At 42.8% G+C, this 20047-nt stretch overlaps 1 protein-coding gene across 3 annotated transcripts in view; it reads right to left on the reverse strand.

Moving 5' to 3' along the window:
- Window positions 1-2818: 2818 nt before the first annotated feature.
- OSBPL3 (oxysterol binding protein like 3) overlaps window positions 2819-20047 on the reverse strand; it is a 173543-nt gene continuing 156314 nt past the window's right edge. Inside the window, exons 17-22 of one of the 3 annotated variants that reach the window (XM_035020763.1) lie at window positions 18675-18753; window positions 17110-17254; window positions 14055-14199; window positions 9923-10049; window positions 8568-8690; window positions 2819-6479 (exon numbers count right to left, since the gene is read on the reverse strand). In XM_035020763.1, coding sequence (XP_034876654.1) covers window positions 6383-6479; window positions 8568-8690; window positions 9923-10049; window positions 14055-14199; window positions 17110-17254; window positions 18675-18753 — 716 coding nt within the window. In that variant the 3' untranslated portion in view covers window positions 2819-6382. Of the gene's footprint in view, window positions 6480-8209; window positions 8691-9922; window positions 10050-14054; window positions 14200-17109; window positions 17255-18674; window positions 18754-20047 lie in introns of those variants that run through there. The other 2 variants (XM_035020765.1, XM_035020764.1) reach the window with 2 other exon arrangements.

Here is a 20047-nt window from a genome sequence, read left to right on the forward strand (position 1 = left end):
GAAAACAAGTTCTTAACACTTGAGAAGGGACAAGCGTGTTGGGGTCACATTGTTTGCATCTCATTCTGTAGCAGAAGGAGCTAGATTTGGACAAGTCAGCAGTATGTCCCCAGACTGCTATTGACTAGTCATGAAAAGTTGGGTCAAGTTGCATAACTTCTGGTCCTCAGCGAACTCATCTGTTAAATGGGGATGGTCTTCTTCAGTCCCTTCAGTGCTGTCTGCTAGGACTCCCCACCCTTTACCTCCTGGCTCCAGGCGGAGGAAACCCCAGCTATTGTGACACATCAAAAATTTCACTGTGATGTTAGCTGGGAAGCAGTGTTGTAGCTTCACTGGCTTGGAGAGGAACCATGAGTCATACGTGGCACGTCCCCCCCACCCCTTCCCTGTCGCCAAGCCCTCTTGTTCTCTTCACTGTCTGAGGTCTGTCCCTCCTTTCAGCGCACATCTGTGAGGCCCCATCACCTCTCCCCTCAGCACATAGGTGTCCTCTATATAGAGCCTTCTTACCACACTGGTTGTTGACCAACCTACCGGCTCCCCACCAGACCGGAAACTCCTCAAGGTGGAGGACTGTGTAGTCCCAGTGTCTGGGACCACTCCTGGCTGGGCAAATGTTTTCAAAGAATCCATCCCGGCAGCTGCTGACTGCTCTCTGTGTGCAAACCCCTTTTAAAGTACCCATGAGGCGTCACAGGAGAAAGAGGTGACAAGGCCCTTATCTTGACATTTCCAAGATGGTACAAAAGCAATATGTAACATTTCATGAAAAGAAACATAGTTGTTACCAACATGCTACTTCTAAAGACCTAGAACAATCATAAAGTTAGAAGGTGGTGTCTCAGCTCAGTGGTGAGCAAATGCTGGTGAACAGAGTATGTGGGGCTCTCTGGGAAGTGTGTGTGTGTGTTTGTGTATAAAATCACCCCCACCAGCACATTATCCAAAGTTGAGAATCACTGCTGAAGTTGATCGATCTTTCCTAGTCTGGTATCTGTTTAAATTATGGCATTTAATAAAGAAGAGAGGCTGCCCTTAGCTCATCAAAAATTTGACAATAGCCATATCACAGAGAACCAGAGTTTGTTGGTTTTTTTTTTTAAAGCACAGTTAATTACAATTCATCCTTGGTAAAATAACTAGGAGTCAAAATAATTTAACAAATTCTATCCTCTCAAAAAAAAAAAAAAGACTCTTAAGCCTATTTACTTACTGAAGATTCCTCTCAAAGCCCAGACGTGAACGCCTCCAGTCAATGTAAGATCCAGGTGCTTGTTCTTCTGTTTGCCGAGCCCCCCACCCCCGCCTCGCCCCGCCCCGGCTGCCCTGCCCTGGGGGCTGAGCTGTTAGTTCTGGGCTTCATGGGTTCGGCCACCAGGATGGCGGCCAGAGGAGACAGAGATTGGGATAGTTCTAACTTCCTCTGGGCTGGATTTTCTAGCAGAGGCCAAATGTCCCTCCACTCCAGCTGCCGCTGGCCCTTCCCCTCTTTGGAGCTCTAGCTACTTCCAGGTGGTGGTAACAACTTCCTGCTGTTAATAATATGCCTTCAATCTGCTAGAAGCCCGCAATTAGTCCCTTCATTTTCCTCTCTTGAACTACCGGAGTTAGATTCGGTTTCCTGCAGGGACCCCAACTACTAAGTCCATGAAAAGAAACCCTTGTCTGGGTGTGGAGGAGGACGGTGATGTCTTGATTTGCGGGTTACTCGTGGCCATCAAGCATGTTAGTGCTGGTAGAAAATTGTATGACTAAGTTTGTAAACCAATGGCCTGGAACCCGTACCTCCAGATTTGATTGCCTCCTCAAAGCTGACACCTTAGGATGCTTTAAGACCTATTTCAGCAATGGCTAACATGTTAAAATATTCTGAGGTTGCTTGTTAAGATTTTCTTTAGTGTTCATAACCCTATTTTGAATAATGTTGGAAAATGGCCCCCCTCTGATGACAGATTTGATTCAGATCAACAGGCAATATCAACAACACATATTTGAAAATTGGCAAGAATTGCATTATGTTTCCATGCAAATTTCACTGATTATCTTCAAAATGTCTTTTATACCTTATTTTTCTTTTCTTTTAAGCCAGGATCCAATCAAGTTTCATAAATTGTTTTTGGTTGTCTCTTTAAGTGTTTTTAGGAATACAGAGATGTGAGTTTATGCACATAATTCTGTGATCCACTGTCTCATGTACCATGATAAATATGTCAATGAATCGGGTGGGTCTTTAGTGGAGGCTAAGAATGTTCCTGACATTGCAAAGGACACAACTTGCATATGGGAGGAGGAGATGAGTCAGTCATTCATAAGGGCCATTAAATTGGTATGAGCAGTCAGCGTTTTCCTTTTTCGTGTTGGGGCACACAGAAAAACCTCTTTCCATAGTCTGCTGGGGTAAACACAGGGCGCTCCTTGGGGGCTGTCTGGGGCTCCAGCTGCCTCAGGTCCCCCTCCTAAGGGCTGAGGGACCTACATTTGTAGTATGGCAACTTTATGGTTTCCCAGTTTATGTCCCAGGGTATTCTTATTTCAAATCTCTATCACATTAGATAACCAAGCATGTTTCTTCCTCAAAAGAGCCTAGCTTAGCGTCTTGTTCCCCTTCAGCAGCCACTAATACCCATTAACCTGGAAAAACAAAGACAAAGGTGGCCCTTTTTCCATGTTGTTTATTCACCGTCAACTAGCTACATGAGGGGGATAAACAAATGAGTACGAAGTTTTTGGGGAGAATGGGGTATATAGGCGGAAGGGTGGGATTTAAACAGAAAATAATCTTACACACAGCTAGATAGAAGATTAACAGGTATCCTTTTTTTTTTTTTTTTTTAAAGTATCCTCTGAGGGTAATGGAGGAAGATAAAATCATCATTAGCAACTTATCATTGCGTAACTCAAAACAAAAGTCTCAGAAAATGGTTTGCATTTTCTGTCATGATTTAAAGATACTCTTGTGATAAATATTTCCAACACAGAAAAATAAAGACTAACACCAAGTAACAGATTTATACAACGCAGAGGGAAGTTGAGCGCATGAAAATAGCTATCATCTGGTAGCAAAAATAGATTTATGCCAATGTTAATATCAAAATGAAAGACATTCAAATGAATTATGCCAATACATTGGAACTATTATTCCTAACATCGTAAGAACAACTTTATTGCTCCTATTCATAACTAAAAGGCCGGAGAAAATTCTATGATAGCTTGAGGGCATAATATAATTAACTCATGGACTATGTGGTAGGCCTACAGCAAGGTTCAATAGCCAAATAAAAACTTTATTCTTTTTCTTTTAGGGTTGACACTGTTTATAGTAGAACAAGACCACTCATCATAAATCTGGAAAATACAGATGAGGGACAGTCCTTGAAGCCCAAGCAAGTGATTTACTGGAAGTAATTAAAGGTAGAACATGAGAAAAGCAGCAGTTCAAATGAAGTAAACATGAAGAGATTTTTTGTTTTGTTTTGTTTTTTTAGCTTGTATACTTTTCTCTTCCAGAGAGCCCCACAGGAAGCACACAAAGACCGTGGGCTATTGGGGCACTCTAGGGACTTGATGGAGGATTGGACTGTTGGCCTAAAGTGCACTCTGGCTGTTCAGTTAGTCCCGGAAGCAGCCTGACTTCTGGGAGGTGAAGAGCAGGGAGAGTCGTGCTGGGATTCTGATGATTACATTTGACTCCGGGAAATACCAGCCGAGGCTCTGGCACCTGCAGCTGGAAGGGATCTGCTGCCAGGCTACACAGGAGGCTGCTGGACTCTTCCAGAATGATCTGCAGCTTGGGGTAATCGACAGAGGCCACGGGCACATATGAAGTACAAGGTAGTCGACTGCCCACAGTCCCGTTTCCAAGAATATATATGTTAATTTGCCATCAATTTGGGATGGAATAATCAGGAAGAAAAGGGAGGTTTAAGCATGTATCTCAGATGGCGTAGTGATTGCAATGATTGAATTGGGGTTTTCAAAGTCCAGAAAGTTAAACTCTACCTCCATTCTTCCCAAAGAATGCCATGTTTCAGTTTTCTTTGTCTTAAAAGTAGAAAATGCCCCAGAAACACAAATGAGATGGGAAGGTGCTATTGAGGATAGGGACTGAAGGAAGAAAGAAGCCATTTCCCCCTCAAGGTAGTTTTAAGACTCTAATAACAGGATGCACCACTAAGCTGTTTAAATTTCAGAAACGCCCTTTATAGGGCTGGTACTGACTCGTAGCTTTTTAAATTTGCATATAGTTCTGTGTCATATTCTAATTTATCACCACTTCCATCTCAAATAAGATGACTACAATGGTGGTATTTGGTCCATTTATCCTTGTGATTCCAAAATAAAGCATAAAGTCAATTGAAATAACAGCAGTGGGACAATTAAAAAATTCCCAGATACTGTATGACAGAGCTACATGCCTTCAGGCTGCATGTCTTGTTTTTGTTGTGCTGGGTTTCTGTTTGTTTGTTTGTTTGTCTTTCTGGAGCCAGCTTCTAGAGGAGGCCTGTTTGGTAGTCAGTATTGCTAAAAGTCTACATTTTCCTTCATAATTTGAAAACTAGATTTGGTTTTCCCTTGAGTATCCTTAAATCTACAGCCTGCTTTTTCCTGTCTGTGAGGAGAATTTGGATACATGCTTGAAAAGAAAAGAACAAAGCATATATACCAAAGAATTTGATGGTGTCATCGAAACTGCCTAGAAATGGAAATGATATTCGCATTGTATTCATCTTGACTCCTTGATTTGGAAGGAATGAATGTCATATTTAATGAGCTATGTATTGTTTTTAAATGCTAATCACTTGCAGATTCCAAAAGGCTACTAACCCACTTTAAAACTCTCCATTTTGAAAATGCAATGCTGTCCAACTACTTGGTTATTTGGTGTGACCCTGAAAAAATCATGCATTCTTTTTTACCATTATTATTCTACTTTTCATTCATAGAATTCTACATGCTCTGAAATGCTTTAAATATCCGTTAAGTGTTTTCTGGAGAAATCTTTTTACTACACCATTATACTTGATATTCCATAGGATTATTATGGACATCAGAGTAAAAGGCTTAAAAATTAGGCTTTGGTTTTAATGTAATCTGGGCAGAAGTTGGCATTGCTTTGATAACACTTCAACTACTGCACAAATTGTATTATTGTACTTTAACATTTAAAATGACAAAGTTTCCCCTTCTAGTAGTTATAATCTGTATTATTTAAGACTGCTGCAAAACTCACAAGAGTGAAATGAGTAAGAAGTATAGGAAAGAGATAAGTCAAACCTTTATCAGAACACAACACAAAGGAAGAACATCAATTCTCTACATTTATCTATAAGGCAGATGGTCAAACTTTTTATACAAGATCTAAAATATGGTGTTATTAAGAGGTAGAAAACACCAAAACAGTATTTAAGAAAAACTTGTTGAGTTATTTAAAATAATCAGTTATTTTGCTAAACTTTTAGAAAGTCAAACTGTTGTGTGGAATGCACTGTACGTTTTAGACTAAACTGGAACATTCCATACTCAACAGAGCTGTGGTAAAGTGTGGGGAAACTGGGGGTGGGAGTGAGATGCGAAAAACAGTTTAACTTGTCAAGAGTTCCGTTCTCACTAAGGAGAAATCTCCTACTGTGTCTCTGGGATGCCCCTATAGCATTTAATTAATGGGAATTTCTCAGACTGATGACAATTTCTCTGCCTAACAGGGTACACTTTTGCACATAAGGCAATACTCCTCTAGTGAGGGATGAGCTCAAATGCTTTCTCCTCTTCAGGAAGGTGCCATATCTATTTGATAGAAAAACACACATTCCACTAATCTTATACCATCCTCCCAACCACCAAAATGCAAATGCAAATATTCTTCAGACTCCAGCACCAGCAGAATTGTTCTGTATGAGCAATTCAAGAGCTGTCGGAGGCAAAAAGATATCTGAGCTACCAAATTAAACCTGGGTAGCTTATGCATGAGTGAGTAACCCTGGGTATCCGTATTTCTTAATGCACCTGGGAGAGATAAATTTTTTTCTCCAACACAATTTTATAAGGCATAAATTTAATTTGAATTTTCCTAACCTTTGGAAAATTAGTGTTAAAGCTTCTTTTTTAACCCACACGTTAACATTCAATCTTTCATTTTTATTAAATAGTTTATATATAAAATGAAATATCAAGGTGTTCTACGTTCATATAAACAATCGTGATAACATTTGAAATTGTAAAGAAACCTACTGAAGAAAATACATACTTAAATACTTACAATGCTAAGCTAAGCACAGGCGATCATTCTAAGTAATTTCTTTTAAATACACAGACACAGGTGTGTGGCTTCGGAAAGCAAACACAGGAGAAGTAGAAGGGTGTATCATTCTTCTTTCCTTTTTCACCATAAGACAGGATGGTCCAGTTTGGAAAAACCAAGATCTTTTCTAAGTTCTAAATAGGTGCCGTTGCTCACCCAGGAGTCATCGTTGGATTTTCTGCGAAAGATAAAAAGAATTTCTTGAAGGCTATTGAAAATACTGTCATAACCCCTCTTTCCCTTTCCCTCTTTTCCTCCCCCCCCCACCCTGGGCCTGGCTGTCATTCCATGTGCATATACAATATCCCTGACAGTCTCATACGGGGACTGTGAGGGAACAGGAAGCCCGGAAACGATTTTGTTACTTCTGACTTCGGCTTCTCAAACTTAGAGGCTGCGAAAAATGGTGCTTCTGAGAGAAGCATGGATAAGGGAAGAGTCTGTCATACATAAAACGTGGCTGGGATGACGGCCACCACCTTGGGTGTGACTATGTAAAAGCTACAAATCAACCAGGTTGTTCATATCAAGTTATAAGTTAGCATTAAAAACAGAAGGAATTAGAAGACGTAAGAGTCAGGAGACTCTTGGTTCACTATTCTTTGAATAGATAATATATTAGATAGATAAAAATTCAGAAGGTCCAAAAGCGTGGATAGTAGAAGTCTTCTTTCTATTCCTATCTCCCAGACTCCAGTCCTTTTTCTTCAGAGGCAACGATCTTAGAAGCTTCACTCTTTCAGAGAAATTTCATGCATGTATGAGCATGCATGCATACACACCCACACTCCACCCCTCTCCCATTTTTTACACAATGACAGCCCTGGATGGCGTCCTACCCCTTGAGTTTTTGACATAACAATATCTACTGGAGATCATTTTCCACTGTCACAATAAGGTCAGCAAACTATAGCCCAACGGCCACATCCAGCCTTCTGCCTACCTTCGTATTATTGCGGTTTTTTTTTTAATTGAAGTATAATGAACATACAATGTTATATTAGTTTTAGGTATACAACATATTGATTCAACAGTTCTATACATGTCATTATATCAGTGGTCACCACAGTAAGTGTAGTCACCATCTGCCACCATACATTATTATAATATTATTGACTACATTCCCTGTGCCGTGTTGTTCATCTCTGTGACTTATTCATAGGTAGATCCCCCTTTAACCTTAATCCCTTTTTACTGGACCACCACCATGCCCATTCGCTTCACTATTGTCTATGGCTGCCTTTATGTTGCACAGTGGGCTTGGGTAATTACCACTAAGACCTTACAGCCTGCAGAGCTAACAATATTTACCATTTGTCTTTTATAGGACAAGTTTGGTGACTCCGGCAGTAGGGAATCCTGATTTCTTTTTAAACAGTTGCATGATATTCCATTGTAGAAATGGACCACAATTTAACAGGTACCTTACTGGTGAGCCTTTAGGAGGTACTGTGGTCCATTAAAACACAATGACAACCAAAAACAAAAAAAAAAACCCAAACAACAAAGCTCTGGCTGCTCTGAAAAGTAAGAGAGGGGTGGAACCGGCAGGGCAAGAATCGGCTGCTTTCCTCTGTGGGCCTCGTTTGTTTATTTATTTTTTTAAGGAACAAACAAAAAAGCCCCCCAAACCGTACAGAGCCCTGGCATGTAGGCAGGAGGGCCAGGCCCCAGTCCAGGACATTTCACTGGGGCCTTCTGTAGATTTCTTCTCAGTTACTATGAAAGGGGGTGGAGCGCCGATGGTCTCTGATGCCCCTTCTAAATCCTTTTTTTTTTTTTTTTTTTTTAAGATTTTATTTATTTGACAGAGACAGCGAGAGAGGGAACACAAGCAGGGGGAGTGGGAGAGGGAGAAGCAGGCTTCCCGCCAAGCAGGGAGCCCGATGTGGGCCTCGATCCTAGGACCCTGGGATCATGACCTGAGCCGAAGGCAGTTGCTTAATCAACTGAGCCACCCAGGTGCCCCGCCCCTTCTAAATCCTTACGTCTACTTTTAACAAGACCTTGAATGGCAAGTTATTTTAAAATGAATAGTAAATGTTCCACATCCAAACTGAAGTGTTCTGGAACTTCTGCAAACCAAGCATTAGACTCCTTGCACGTGCCATTTTTCCAGAGGAGAGGTTTTAGCACTCCGGATCAAGAAAGACGCCAAGAACGCTCGCATTTGGGGAGGGGATGCGGGCGTCCCCTCCCTTCGTCCAGAAGCCTCAGGTGTCGCCAGTCCCTGTCAGCCCAGGACCCGCGTGATGGGCGCGCGCACCTGAAAAACCGGGGCTGGTGCTCCACGCAGTTTTCTTCTAAGACCCGCCGCCTTTCTCTCTGCAGCTGTTCGATCCTCTGCTTTTGTATTTCAGCCTCTTCTATGTTCCCTTCTTCGAGGAACCTGGGGCAGTGAGGGGGAAAATAACGGAACACAAATGCCAAGAAAATACTGTCATTGTGACTACTCGAATTGTGTCTAGAACTGGAGATTCAATATGCTTCCCTATCCATAAGAACCCTCTCCAACCCTAAAAATGGTATTTTGCGGTACTTAGGGAAGATATTCTTTGTGGAATTGGTGATACATACGTGGTTCAAAAAATTGTATCTATAAAGAGGAATCTGTCCCTTTCGTCCCCATCTCTCATCCCACCTGCTTCCTCACCACTCCCTTTCCCGGGAGCCTCAGAACACATCAGACTGTTGAATCTTTGCTGGCTGGTAGGTGAAGAATTGGTATGTCAACATGTTTTTAAACATATGCATTTCTTTCAGTGAGACTGAGCATCTTTTCATATGTTTATGAGAGAGCTGCAGTTCCTATTTTGTGAACAGTTCATTTTCCTATGTCCATTTTTTTAATGAGTTCATCTTGATTTCTGGAACCAATTCATGAAATGAGTTGCAAACATAGATTTCTTAGTTTGTCATTTATCTATTTAATTCTGGGTATGTATATATATGTATATATACACTTATGTATATGTGTATGTATACACATATGTATACATACACATACACACAAAAATATAAAAAATATATTAAAAATATAAAAATATATATAAATGTATATATACATATTTTTTACTTTGCCATGAAGAAGGGTTTTTTTTTTCTTAAATAAAGCCAAATATATGTATATTTTTTTCCTTTCTGGGTTTGGAGTCTTAAATTAGGTCCAAGGGCAGAGATAATTATGTCCATTTTACAGAATAGGAAACCGGGACTAAGAAAGTTTACACAGCTTATTGCCAGCAAACGTAGGATCAGAAGTTAGATTTTTATGCACCAAAATAATTTAAATCTGAGGGGTTAGGGAGCTGGGTGCTTTTCACTCTTTCAGATACACAATAAGTTCTGTATTATTGGATGCAATAAAACTCTTAAAAATAAATACTTTTTCGGATATTTCGATTGAAATAAGGCTCTACTGATGAATAAAGGTCAGGCCACCCGTAGAATTAAGCTGGGCTCCCTTCCTTCCAGGACATGATTGCTGCAAGGCCCCCGAGGCCTCTACTCCTGATGACACTGTCTCTCTCGGGCACCTCTGGTGGTCTGGGAGTTGTTAGTAAGACTTTTCATAAGGAGTTTTACATCTCTGGAGATAAAGATCTTTTAAAAAGTGCTTACCTTTGGTCTGGTCTAAATCGAGTGTCAGTAGGTGGTAATAAAGACTTTGACAATGGGTCCATTTCATTTAATTCCAGGGCAAACTGTGTGAAGCCATAATATTGCTCATAGCCCTTTGGCATGGGATCTAAAAGAAAAAGAAATCATTCATCTCTAACTTGCCTTCCATTTACATTACATTTTAATTCCTTCACCTTTTTCATCTCAGATCAGCTATAATTTTTCTCTCTCAGCTCTAAATCCTCCCATTTCTAGTAAAGTATTCTGGCTAACAAACTGGTGGTGAATGTTCCTCTATAAATCTTTTTCTCTAGAAGTTTTCTTCTACCTACAAGGATCAGACCTCTTTTGTGTGGCCATATAGGGAATTCATGTAATGCCATTTAGTTTTTATACTGTGTAAGCTATAAAAATAATTTGTTACAGGGCGCCTGGGTGCCTCAGTTGGTTAAGCGACTGCCTTCAGCTCAGGTCATGATCCCAGGGTCCTGGGATCGAGTCCCGTATCGGGCTCCCTGCTCTGCGGGGAGCCTGCTTCTCCCTCTCCCACTCCCCCTGCTTGTGTTCCCTCTCTCGCTGTGTCTCTCTCTGTCAAATAAATAAATAAAATCTTTAAAAAATAAATAAAGAAATAAAATAAAATAAAAATAATTTTTTACAAAAATAAACACGTTAAGGGGCGCCTGGGTGGCTCAGTCGTTAAGCGTCTGCCTTTGGCTCAGGTCATGTTCCCAGTGTCCTGGGATCGAGCCCCGCATCGGGCTCCCTGCTCTGCGGGAAGCCTGCTTCTCCCTCTCCCACTCCCCTTGCTTGTGTTCCCTCTCTCGCTGTGTCTCTGTCAAATAAATAAAATCTTTAAAAAATAATAATAAAAACGTTAAAAAGAACCCTGGGTCCATTTTTTCCGGACGAACAAGACTCTCACTCTGGCGAATCCATTTTTCATTTAAGAGATGTCAAATCCTCCTGGAACTCTGTCTAGTTCCTAGAGTAGTGTGGAACCCATAGCAAGTGGTCAAGGTTATTCTTCTCTTCCATGCCTGCCCTTCTTTTTAACCAATTCTTGTCCCTCCAAATCTTACATATTTAAATTTAAATCTAGTTCAGCTGAAGCCAGGAGTAAACATGGGATTATACCAGCAGAAATGCTGCCTGATGTGAAGGGGACAGAGAAAATAGGACCGAATGAAGTAAGGCTGTTGGACTACTGCCATTCTACAGGATGGGACCATCCAGCTCTCCAGCTGCGAACATGTTGTTATCATTCAAGTAAAGGGAAGAACGAGTGAAGGTGATTCAGAGATCATCAGAGCTGCCCTTCCCACCACAGGCCCAGACTACACAGGCCAGGGGCGGGGGAGGCTGCCTCCACCTTTCAAAGGGTGGGGCCACTGCTGCAGTTTCGACCTGCCATGCTGCCACCACCCAGAGCCTTGGGGGCCTTGGGAGCAGGGCCACTGCCCCAGCGGATCCAGAGGGCGGGGCATTGAGCCAAAAATTATCATCTGCTGTCTTAGGATCTAATGGCATTTTTCTTTTTTTTTTTTTTTAAGATTTTATTTATTTATTTGACAGAGAAAGACAGCGAGAGAGGGAACACAAGCAGGGGGAGTGGGAGAGGGAGAAGCAGGCTTCCCGCCGAGCAGGGAGCCCGATGCGGGGCTCGATCCCAGGACCCTGAGATCATGACCTGAGCCGAAGGCAGACGCTTAACCGACTGAGCCACCCAGGCACCCCTAATGGCATTTTTTTTACTGGGTTTTGGACTTATCTGGTAGCCATCACCCCTTTCTTCTTTCCTATTTCTCCTTTCTGGAATGGGAATTATCCTACGGGTGTCCTGCCATTGTATTTAGAAGCACATTTTGGCTTCATGGGTTCACAGCGGAGATGAATTATACTTCAAGTCTTACCCATACCTGATTTAGATGATATTTAGCTGAGACTTTGGATTTTAGACTTTAGAGTTGATGCTGGAATGAGTTAAGATTTAGGGGGCTGTTAGGATGGAATAAATATTTTACATGTAAGAAGGGTGTGGTTTGCGGGGGCCAGGGGCACTGTCATGGGCTGAATGTTTGTATCTTTCCAAAATTCATATGTTGAAGCCCTACCCTTTCCTATGGCTGTATTTGGAGAAGGAGCCTAAGAAAGGAATTGAGGTTAAATAAGGTTGAACGGGTGCAGCCCTGATCTAGTGGCTGACTGCAAGCCAAGAACACGCTCTCACCAGAACCCAAATTTGCCAGCACCTTGGTCTTTGATTTCCCAGCCTCTAGAACTGTAAGAAAACACATTTCTGTTGTTTAAATCACCTGATCTGTGGTATTTTTTATAGCAGCCCAAGTGGTCTAATCCAAGTGTATTGCTCTAACTTGAATCCCAACTAAAAATCAAGCTAAAAATACCAAGTTTCCATATTGAGTAAACCAAATGCAGGCTAATAAAATCCACTCCTAGCCTAGCAGGAGTTACTCTCATGTACGAATACAAACACTTTCCCTGAACTATTCTGCAAACCCAGTTTTCCAAGCTTCAGGAGTCCTTTCTGTCTAATTCTAACTCTAATCCTCCATGTACCCTAGTCATGAGAATCGTAGCAAAGCTTCCTACTGTGCCTTCAAAAATCCAGCCCAGTCTCCCAACCACCGGAGTAAAGACAGTGGTTCTTCTTGAAGATGGGCCAGGGATGCTCATGGCCAAGGCAGAAACACAAAGTCAGTGAGCAACAACAACAAGCGTAACAGTTCACACCCACCATGTGCTTTGTCAAGGTGCTACTATAACATCCCAAAGAGGAAGGCAATTTTCATCTCTGATACATACTTTAAGCAAAGGACAGTGAGGGTCTCTCTGAACTTCTAAAGCTTGGAAGGTGGCCACTGGTGCCAATTCATTCTGGCTTCATGGCCATCCCTGGGACCATATATGGTTGCTACCCAGTGAAAGAGACACTGTTGGTTGCTTACCCTACATTTATTTCCCTTTCTTACTTGCTAATGGGAAACTGATCTGTTCATGTGGCATTGTGTCCTCCCTTGGGGGTGAATCTAAGCCCATCTGAATCTCTTCTGTCTACCCAGTTGCCCCTGAGTGGCTCAAGGATGGGTTTGGACCCACTTGAGGCTGACAAGACTTAATGATACATTTGCTGGGGAATCCTAGTAAATATTTCCTGAAAAAAAGAGAGACACAAGAGAAGACAACTCTTTTGTTCTCGCTTCTCTCCTGCTTAGTGACCTGTCACATGGGGATATGGTCTTGAATCATGATAAATATTTTACATCCATGAGGGGACACATCACTGCCGTATTGGGACTGGAGGATTGTGTCGTCAGTGGTCTGTGCTCTTGACAAAGGTAACGTTGCCTGTATAACAACCGTGGGGCCATCCAACCCCTTACTTGCTAAGTAATAGCACACATCCTAATGGTTTAAGATACTACTAGAATGGTTTTTTGTCTTATTTTGATCAGCCTAAAGCATACTAATGGTGGTATCTCAGAATAATCATTTATAATATGGCCAAGACTTAGAAATATACTTATCAGATTAGAAGATGGACAAAAGTCTTAAAATGTCTTGGGGGACATGTTATGAAGGTTTGGCTTCCCTAGCCCTCCCCATAGCTGCTTCCAGGGCTCAGTATTTTCTAGAATTACAGGAGAGATCAGAGTGGCTAATGGTATTGGGTGAATCTGGGCGACCCGTAACTTTATAGAAGCCCCAGGTCACTCTACTTGTCTAGTAACAGTTTTCTCTTTATTCGTTCTTACTCTAGAATGACCTCTTGTACTTCACTGCCACTGCTTCTCAGCGCCCAGGAGAGGCACAGGGGTGATGTGTGTAGCCTGAAAGACCTCCTCGGACAGAGTAACCGTGGATGAGCCATGGCTTTGCTCTGGGATGAAGAAGCCAGGACCTAGCAGACCACCTGAGGTGTTGGTGATAAGCATGAGGATGAGTTTGAGATAGGCCTAGTGAATGAAAGAGGGGCTGGTGGCTCGAACAGAGTTCAAAGCTGGTAGAGGCTGGAGATCCTAGAGGGCGGACATTGATGCCAGCCCACCCGCAGTTCCTCTGGCCATGCCCCCCGACCCCTGGCCCGAGGCTGATTAATCGGGGTACTGACTCGCTCTCCAGACACAAGCGGACGAAGAGGAGCCACCGCAGTAGATGCTTTCATGCCATTTCCCAAAGAGCCGATGCACCGCTTTTCCATTCTTGTCAAATACTGTACCTTCAATCTCACGGGCATTAGTGCTCCAGTATTTCGCCTAGGATTCAAATGAGAGTTAGCGGTTTAGTACTTTGGAGTCAACTTATTACAGATATTAAGAGAGAAACAAAAGTAAAGGAAAAAAAAAAAAGCCATAGGAATGATTCTACATTGCATATAATTTGCCAGTTCCGGGTTCTGGCTTTTTTTAAAATCATACTTTTAATTACTTAATAAAATTTAACATCTAACCCTTTATTTATTTATAGTTTGCAACACAACAATCAACATTTGTGAGAGATACAGGTTTTTCCCCCTACTTTTGTTACATACAACATCAGAAGGAAAGGCTCAGGTCTCACACATCGGCCAAGTAATGCGGTTGGCTCTTAAACCCCCCCCCCCCCCCCCCCCCCCCCCCCCGGAATAGCTGTTCTGTGGATGTCACCATGGCTCTATTACAATTTCAGAGAAAAGTAACTCATATATATTTTTTCTCGACAGGAACCAGACAGTCTTTTGTAAACCAATAAAGGAGGCTCCTTTGTAAAGCAACCAATTTTCTGTTTCTCCCATCATTTCTCCCCCAAACTAGATTTGTTCATCCAATCCACTGGAACGTGATGTGACCCATATTTACCCTGTGGATTGGTCCTGATCTGAGAGCAGCTCAGTCCAGCTCAGCCTTGTGGGTTTTATACAGTACCGCAAGCTGGCCAGCAGAGGGGGGTCGAACTCCCTAGAGTGGATGTTTCCCTGCCGAGTCTCCCAACTACCTGCCTGCCCTAAAAAATCTCTAGGAAAGAATGGAAGGCATTACTTCATAAATCAAAACTCCTAGTGCTATTTTCATCCAAAACAGAATCCGTATTTGGAAGCCAATAAAGTTGAGTAGCATTTTGGGGCCATATTCTGGTGGTTTGGTTTCCCCATTTTATGTCTGTGGGGAAGATGGGAGGAAGGACAGAGGACAGCAACATCACAGAGCTGCATCAGAAACATAAACCTGAGGTCTCTACTCACGTAAAAATGGAGGAAAAGGGAAACAAATGCTGTCTAGGTTCTTAAGTTTATTTGGAAGCAGGAGTCAGATTTTCTGTTACAGATACTTGCTGACAAATCCAATGCTGGCAATATGGTGGGATGCCACAGAGGAAGGTGGTGCATCTGGGAAGGGCTACATCTGCTTTCAGATTCTCTTTCAACACTGGGGGCACACCCAATGTTCTAATTCCCTCCTCTCTCATAGCCACAGAAATTGATCCTCTGGCCCTAAGTGTGTGAGTACCAGGTGGATGGTAGAAAGGGGACTCGAGCACATTTTCTTGGGGGGAGCTGCTGAGAAGCAGGTGCTCTCACCTGGACGGGGGCATATATCCCTACTCCAGGTTGCCTTTTCTTCTTTTTGCAGAGAGACTCCATGAAGTTTTCGAGGCAGGTTCATTTTTATTTCACCCCAAACACTATTATTAGCTTTTTATCTGTCTACATCCCAGTCTGAATTATAGGATATAAAAACGACCCCAGTCCACCTCTCCATAATGTCCCCCAGCAGCTATAGGTGGTGTGGAGAGGTACTGCATGAAATTCCACAATTAGAGCCTCATCTCTCTGCTTAGGATTTTGACCTTAATTAAATGCAAATACTCCTTTAAGACCATTTTAAATACATGAAATTTTTAAGGGCAAGAGGAATCTAAGGGACTCAAAGCACTTGGAAAGTTAAGCAGACTATTCCATGCTTTTGCCTTTGGCCAATCTGTTCATTTACCCTACGAATGTTCATGAGCCTTTCCACACATCAGCCTCCAGCAGTGAGCAAGATTAGATCAGGCTTTTGCTTTTCCAGACTCAGGGACAGTGAGGAGGGTGTGGGGAACAGAAAATGAAAATCCCCAAGTAAACCAACAGTGAGCAAGTTAACTCTGGGTGGGAAGAAACACTTTGAAGAAAATGGGATGTGACAGAAAGTGACTAAAAAGGCAGGGCTGATGACGGAAGGATCTGGGGAAAGGGATCCAAGCAGAAGGAGGGGGAGAGAGGAGAGCCAATGTGGTCAGAGGATGGTGGGGAAGGAAGGGGAGGAGGGGGTGGTGGGAGCTGAGACTGGAGAGAAAGGAGTGGGGGTGTGCGTGCACGCATGCAGACCTATGCACATATAGGTAGGGGTGTGTGCCTACAGCCATGTGTAGGCTTGTGTGTTCATATAGGTGTGCATGTGCGTGCGCGTGTGTGAACATATGGGGTGGGTGGGCAGCGCATACCACACAGGGGCTTGTGGGCATGGTCAGGAGGCAGGCTTTTGTACTGAGAAAGATGGAAGTTGTAGGGGGGGCCTTCTGTGATATACAGCATGACTTTTTTTTAAATTCTAGTAAAATATACATAACAAAATGTACCCCTTTAACCATTTCTAAGCATACAATTCAGTGACATTAAGCACATTCACAGTGTTGTGCAACCATTATCATGATATATTTCCAGAACTTTTTTCATCTTCCCAAACTGAAACCGTGTGTCCATTAAACACCAACTCCCATTCCCCAACCCCCCAGCCCCTGGTATCACCATTCTACTTTTTGTCCCTAGGAGTCTGACTGCTCTAGGTACCCCACAAGTGGGGTCATACAGTATTTGTCCTTTCGTGTCTGGCTTCTTACACTGAGCATAATGTCTTCAAGGTTCATCCATATTGTAGCATGATGAATTATGTTTTAAAAGGGTCCCTCTGGCTACTGCCTTGAGGATAGACCATAGCGGAATACAAGTGGAAGGAGAGAGGCCAGAGGGGCCATGGTCCTGATCCAGGTGAGAGACGTTGGGAGGGGGGACACCAGGGAGCTCCTGGCATTGTTTGTCCGATGGCACAAAGGGGAAGGTGAGACGTTCCCTGAGATATCCTGTGCCCTTGGGCCCCAGCTCTGCCAAGGCCTTTCTAGGGTCGAGCTCACGGGGCCACCTGGGTTACCTTTATAAAATTCACTTTGCAGTGGCAGGAGTCATCATTCAGGTTCTTGATGACAATCTCTCCGTAGTGCTCAATCCATCTCTGCCCACTTAAGATGTTATGGATGCAAGAGGTCACTTTGTTCCACTCAAAATGATCTCCGAAGCTGAAAAGGAGGAAACAGTGACATTAACAATTCCCAGAAGAGCCAGCAGCAAATGCAAACAAATATAGCTATTTAAAAAAAATAAGTCACAGGATGAATTACTCATTTCTTCATTTATGGAACCAACACTGACTGAGGGCCGAAGCCGTGCTGGGCCTCGTGAGCTTCCGCTCTCTGAGGAGACACGAAGGCACAGCGGGCCACAGCAGGCCACAGTGGGCAGGGTCAGGCACTCCGGAAGCTGCCAGGGATTTCACTAGAAGCTGGCGATCTCCTGGAAAAACCCATTCTCTCTTTTGACAGAGGAGAAAACTGAGAGCCAGAGGTGATTTGTCTAAGTTATCAGACTAGAAAAGGGAAGAGGCAATGGGGAAGGTGTGGTGATCTCACAATCTCTCTCTTTACACACACACATACATGAATACACACATCTATATGTGTACATATGTATACACGTGTGTGTGTATGTATATATATGCAGAGACACATATCTATCATATATAAATCTTAAGATACACATGTCTTGGGGCGCCTGGGTGGCTCAGTCGTTAAGTGTCTGCCTTCGGCTCAGGTCATGATCCCAGGGTCCTGGGATTGAGCCCCGCATCGGGCTCCCTGCTTGGCGGGAAGCCTGCTTCTCCCTCTCCCACTCCCCCTGCTTGTGTTCCCTCTCTTGCTGTCTCCTTCTCTGTCAAATCAATAAATAAAATCTTAAAAAAAAAAAAAGATACATGTCTTAAACCTTTTTATGATGAGTTAAGTATTCAGGTACTACTCACAGAGTCCTATAACAGTTATGAGGATAATGGTAATAAGACCAAACACTTAACATGGCGTAGGCTCTGGGCCAAGTACTTTTTTCAGTGCTTTACATATATTACCTGTTTAATCTTCACAACAGTCCTGCAGAGTAGGTGGTTTATTATTCCCATTTTATAGGTGAGGGAACTAGTGATCAGGAAGGTTAAGTAACCTGCCCAAGGATTTGCAGTTAGTAAGTGAGCACCTGAGTCCTGTTGGCCCCACCCTAGAAGCCACCCTCGAAGCCATTTTGCTTTATAAATGAGGATCAATAAACCCTGTAGGATCAAGATCATATTTTTCTTAAAAGGAATTTTGACAGTGAGGTAGGACAACAATGTTAAAGCAAAACTACCATTCTTGATTTCATTAGAAAGTGAAAATGAGTTTTTAAAAGCTTCTGTTCAGGGAACTTTGGTTTCCAGGTAGCATTCCCATTTGAAGGAAAGAAAATGTGAGCTTGTCAAAATGAGCTACATTTGAACTTACTGTCAAACCAATTAAAAGGAAAAAAAACCCAACCATATACTCAGCACCATGGGGTATAATGGGGATCCCATTCCTAAAGCTGTATCTTGGCCCTAAGTTCTGTGCAGTTCCCAACCACAGAAGAACTTACGCTGGCAGAGTCACATGGGTTGTGCCAATGGGAACAATTTCCATGGATTTGCCCCAGAATTTGTTTTTCCATCTCACATCTGAAATGAAATACCAATTAGCACATATTTAGCAGGAGAGCTACACAGATCAAAGAATTCTTAGGCTGGATAAATAATCCCTATATAGAACAATCACTTCATAATAAAATCCATTACATTATAGGATAACTTTTCATTCAATCTAAGTACCAACTGAGTATCTGGAACAGAATCGGAAAATTAAAATTGTAAGATAAAGTCCCTCTCTTGGGACTCACGGTATGAAAGGCAGACAAAAGTGAAAACAAGTAATGCTCAAACAGAGAGGCATGGGTTATAACTGAGTATATTGTAAGATGAAATGGAGCGAGAGAAGCAGGAATGACCAACACTCTTGGGAAAGCATTAGAAGAGGCCACTTAGGGGGCGCCTGGGTGGCTCAGTTGGTTGAGCGACTGCCTTCGGCTCAGGTCATGATCCCAGGGTCCTGGGATCGAGTCCCGCATCGGGCTCCCGGCTCAGCGGGGAGCCTGCTTCTCCCTCTGACCCTCTCCTCTCTCATGCTGTTTCTCTCTCACTCGCTCTCTAATAAATAAATAAATAAATAAAATCTTAAAAAAAAAAAAAAAAAAGAAGAGGCCACTTAGATCAGGCTTTGAAGAATAAGCAGGAGTTCACCAGGCAGAGAAAAAGGGATAGAAGGCATAAGACAGCTTGTTCAAAGGGAGAGAGGTATAAGAGAACAGAGTGTGCTTCTGTCCTATGGGTCTTGGATTGTTTAGAGAGAAGAGCAGAGAGACAGATTGAGTACAAAAACAGTGGGCTCTAGGAGCCAGGCAAAGAAGTTTGGTACGTATGCGCTGGGGGGAAATAAGATGTTTGTTTAGAGAGAAAACACATGTGATTAGATACAGACTTTGCAAAGACAATTGGGAGTAATACAGAAAATGGACCAGGAGCACAAGAGATGAGAAGCAAGGTGACAAGTTACAAGGCTGCTGCTGTAACTGATCAAGAGATAAGTGAGGATGAAGTGAACTAAGACAGTAGTGGATAGAGTAGAAGGGAATGATTCCAGAACCATGAAAGAAGTAGAAATAGAACTAGTTGGCAAATTAGATGCAGATTCTGAAAGACAGGGAGAATTTGTAGATGATTTCATATTTTTCTCACTTGCATAAATGGTGGCACCAATAGGGAGAGAAATAGAAAAAGAATAGGGTAGGGCACCTGGGTGGCTCAGTCGTTAAGCGTCTGCCTTCGGCTCAGGTCATGATCCCAGGGTCCTGGGATCAAGCCCTGCATTGGGCTCCCTGCTCCGCGGGAAGCCTGCTTCTCCCTCTCCCACTCCCCC

The sequence above is a fragment of the Mirounga leonina genome, unplaced genomic scaffold (assembly GCF_011800145.1).
Source record: "Mirounga leonina isolate KUSES-001 unplaced genomic scaffold, KU_Mleo_1.0 Mir_174, whole genome shotgun sequence".
Lineage (NCBI taxonomy): Eukaryota > Metazoa > Chordata > Mammalia > Carnivora > Phocidae > Mirounga > Mirounga leonina.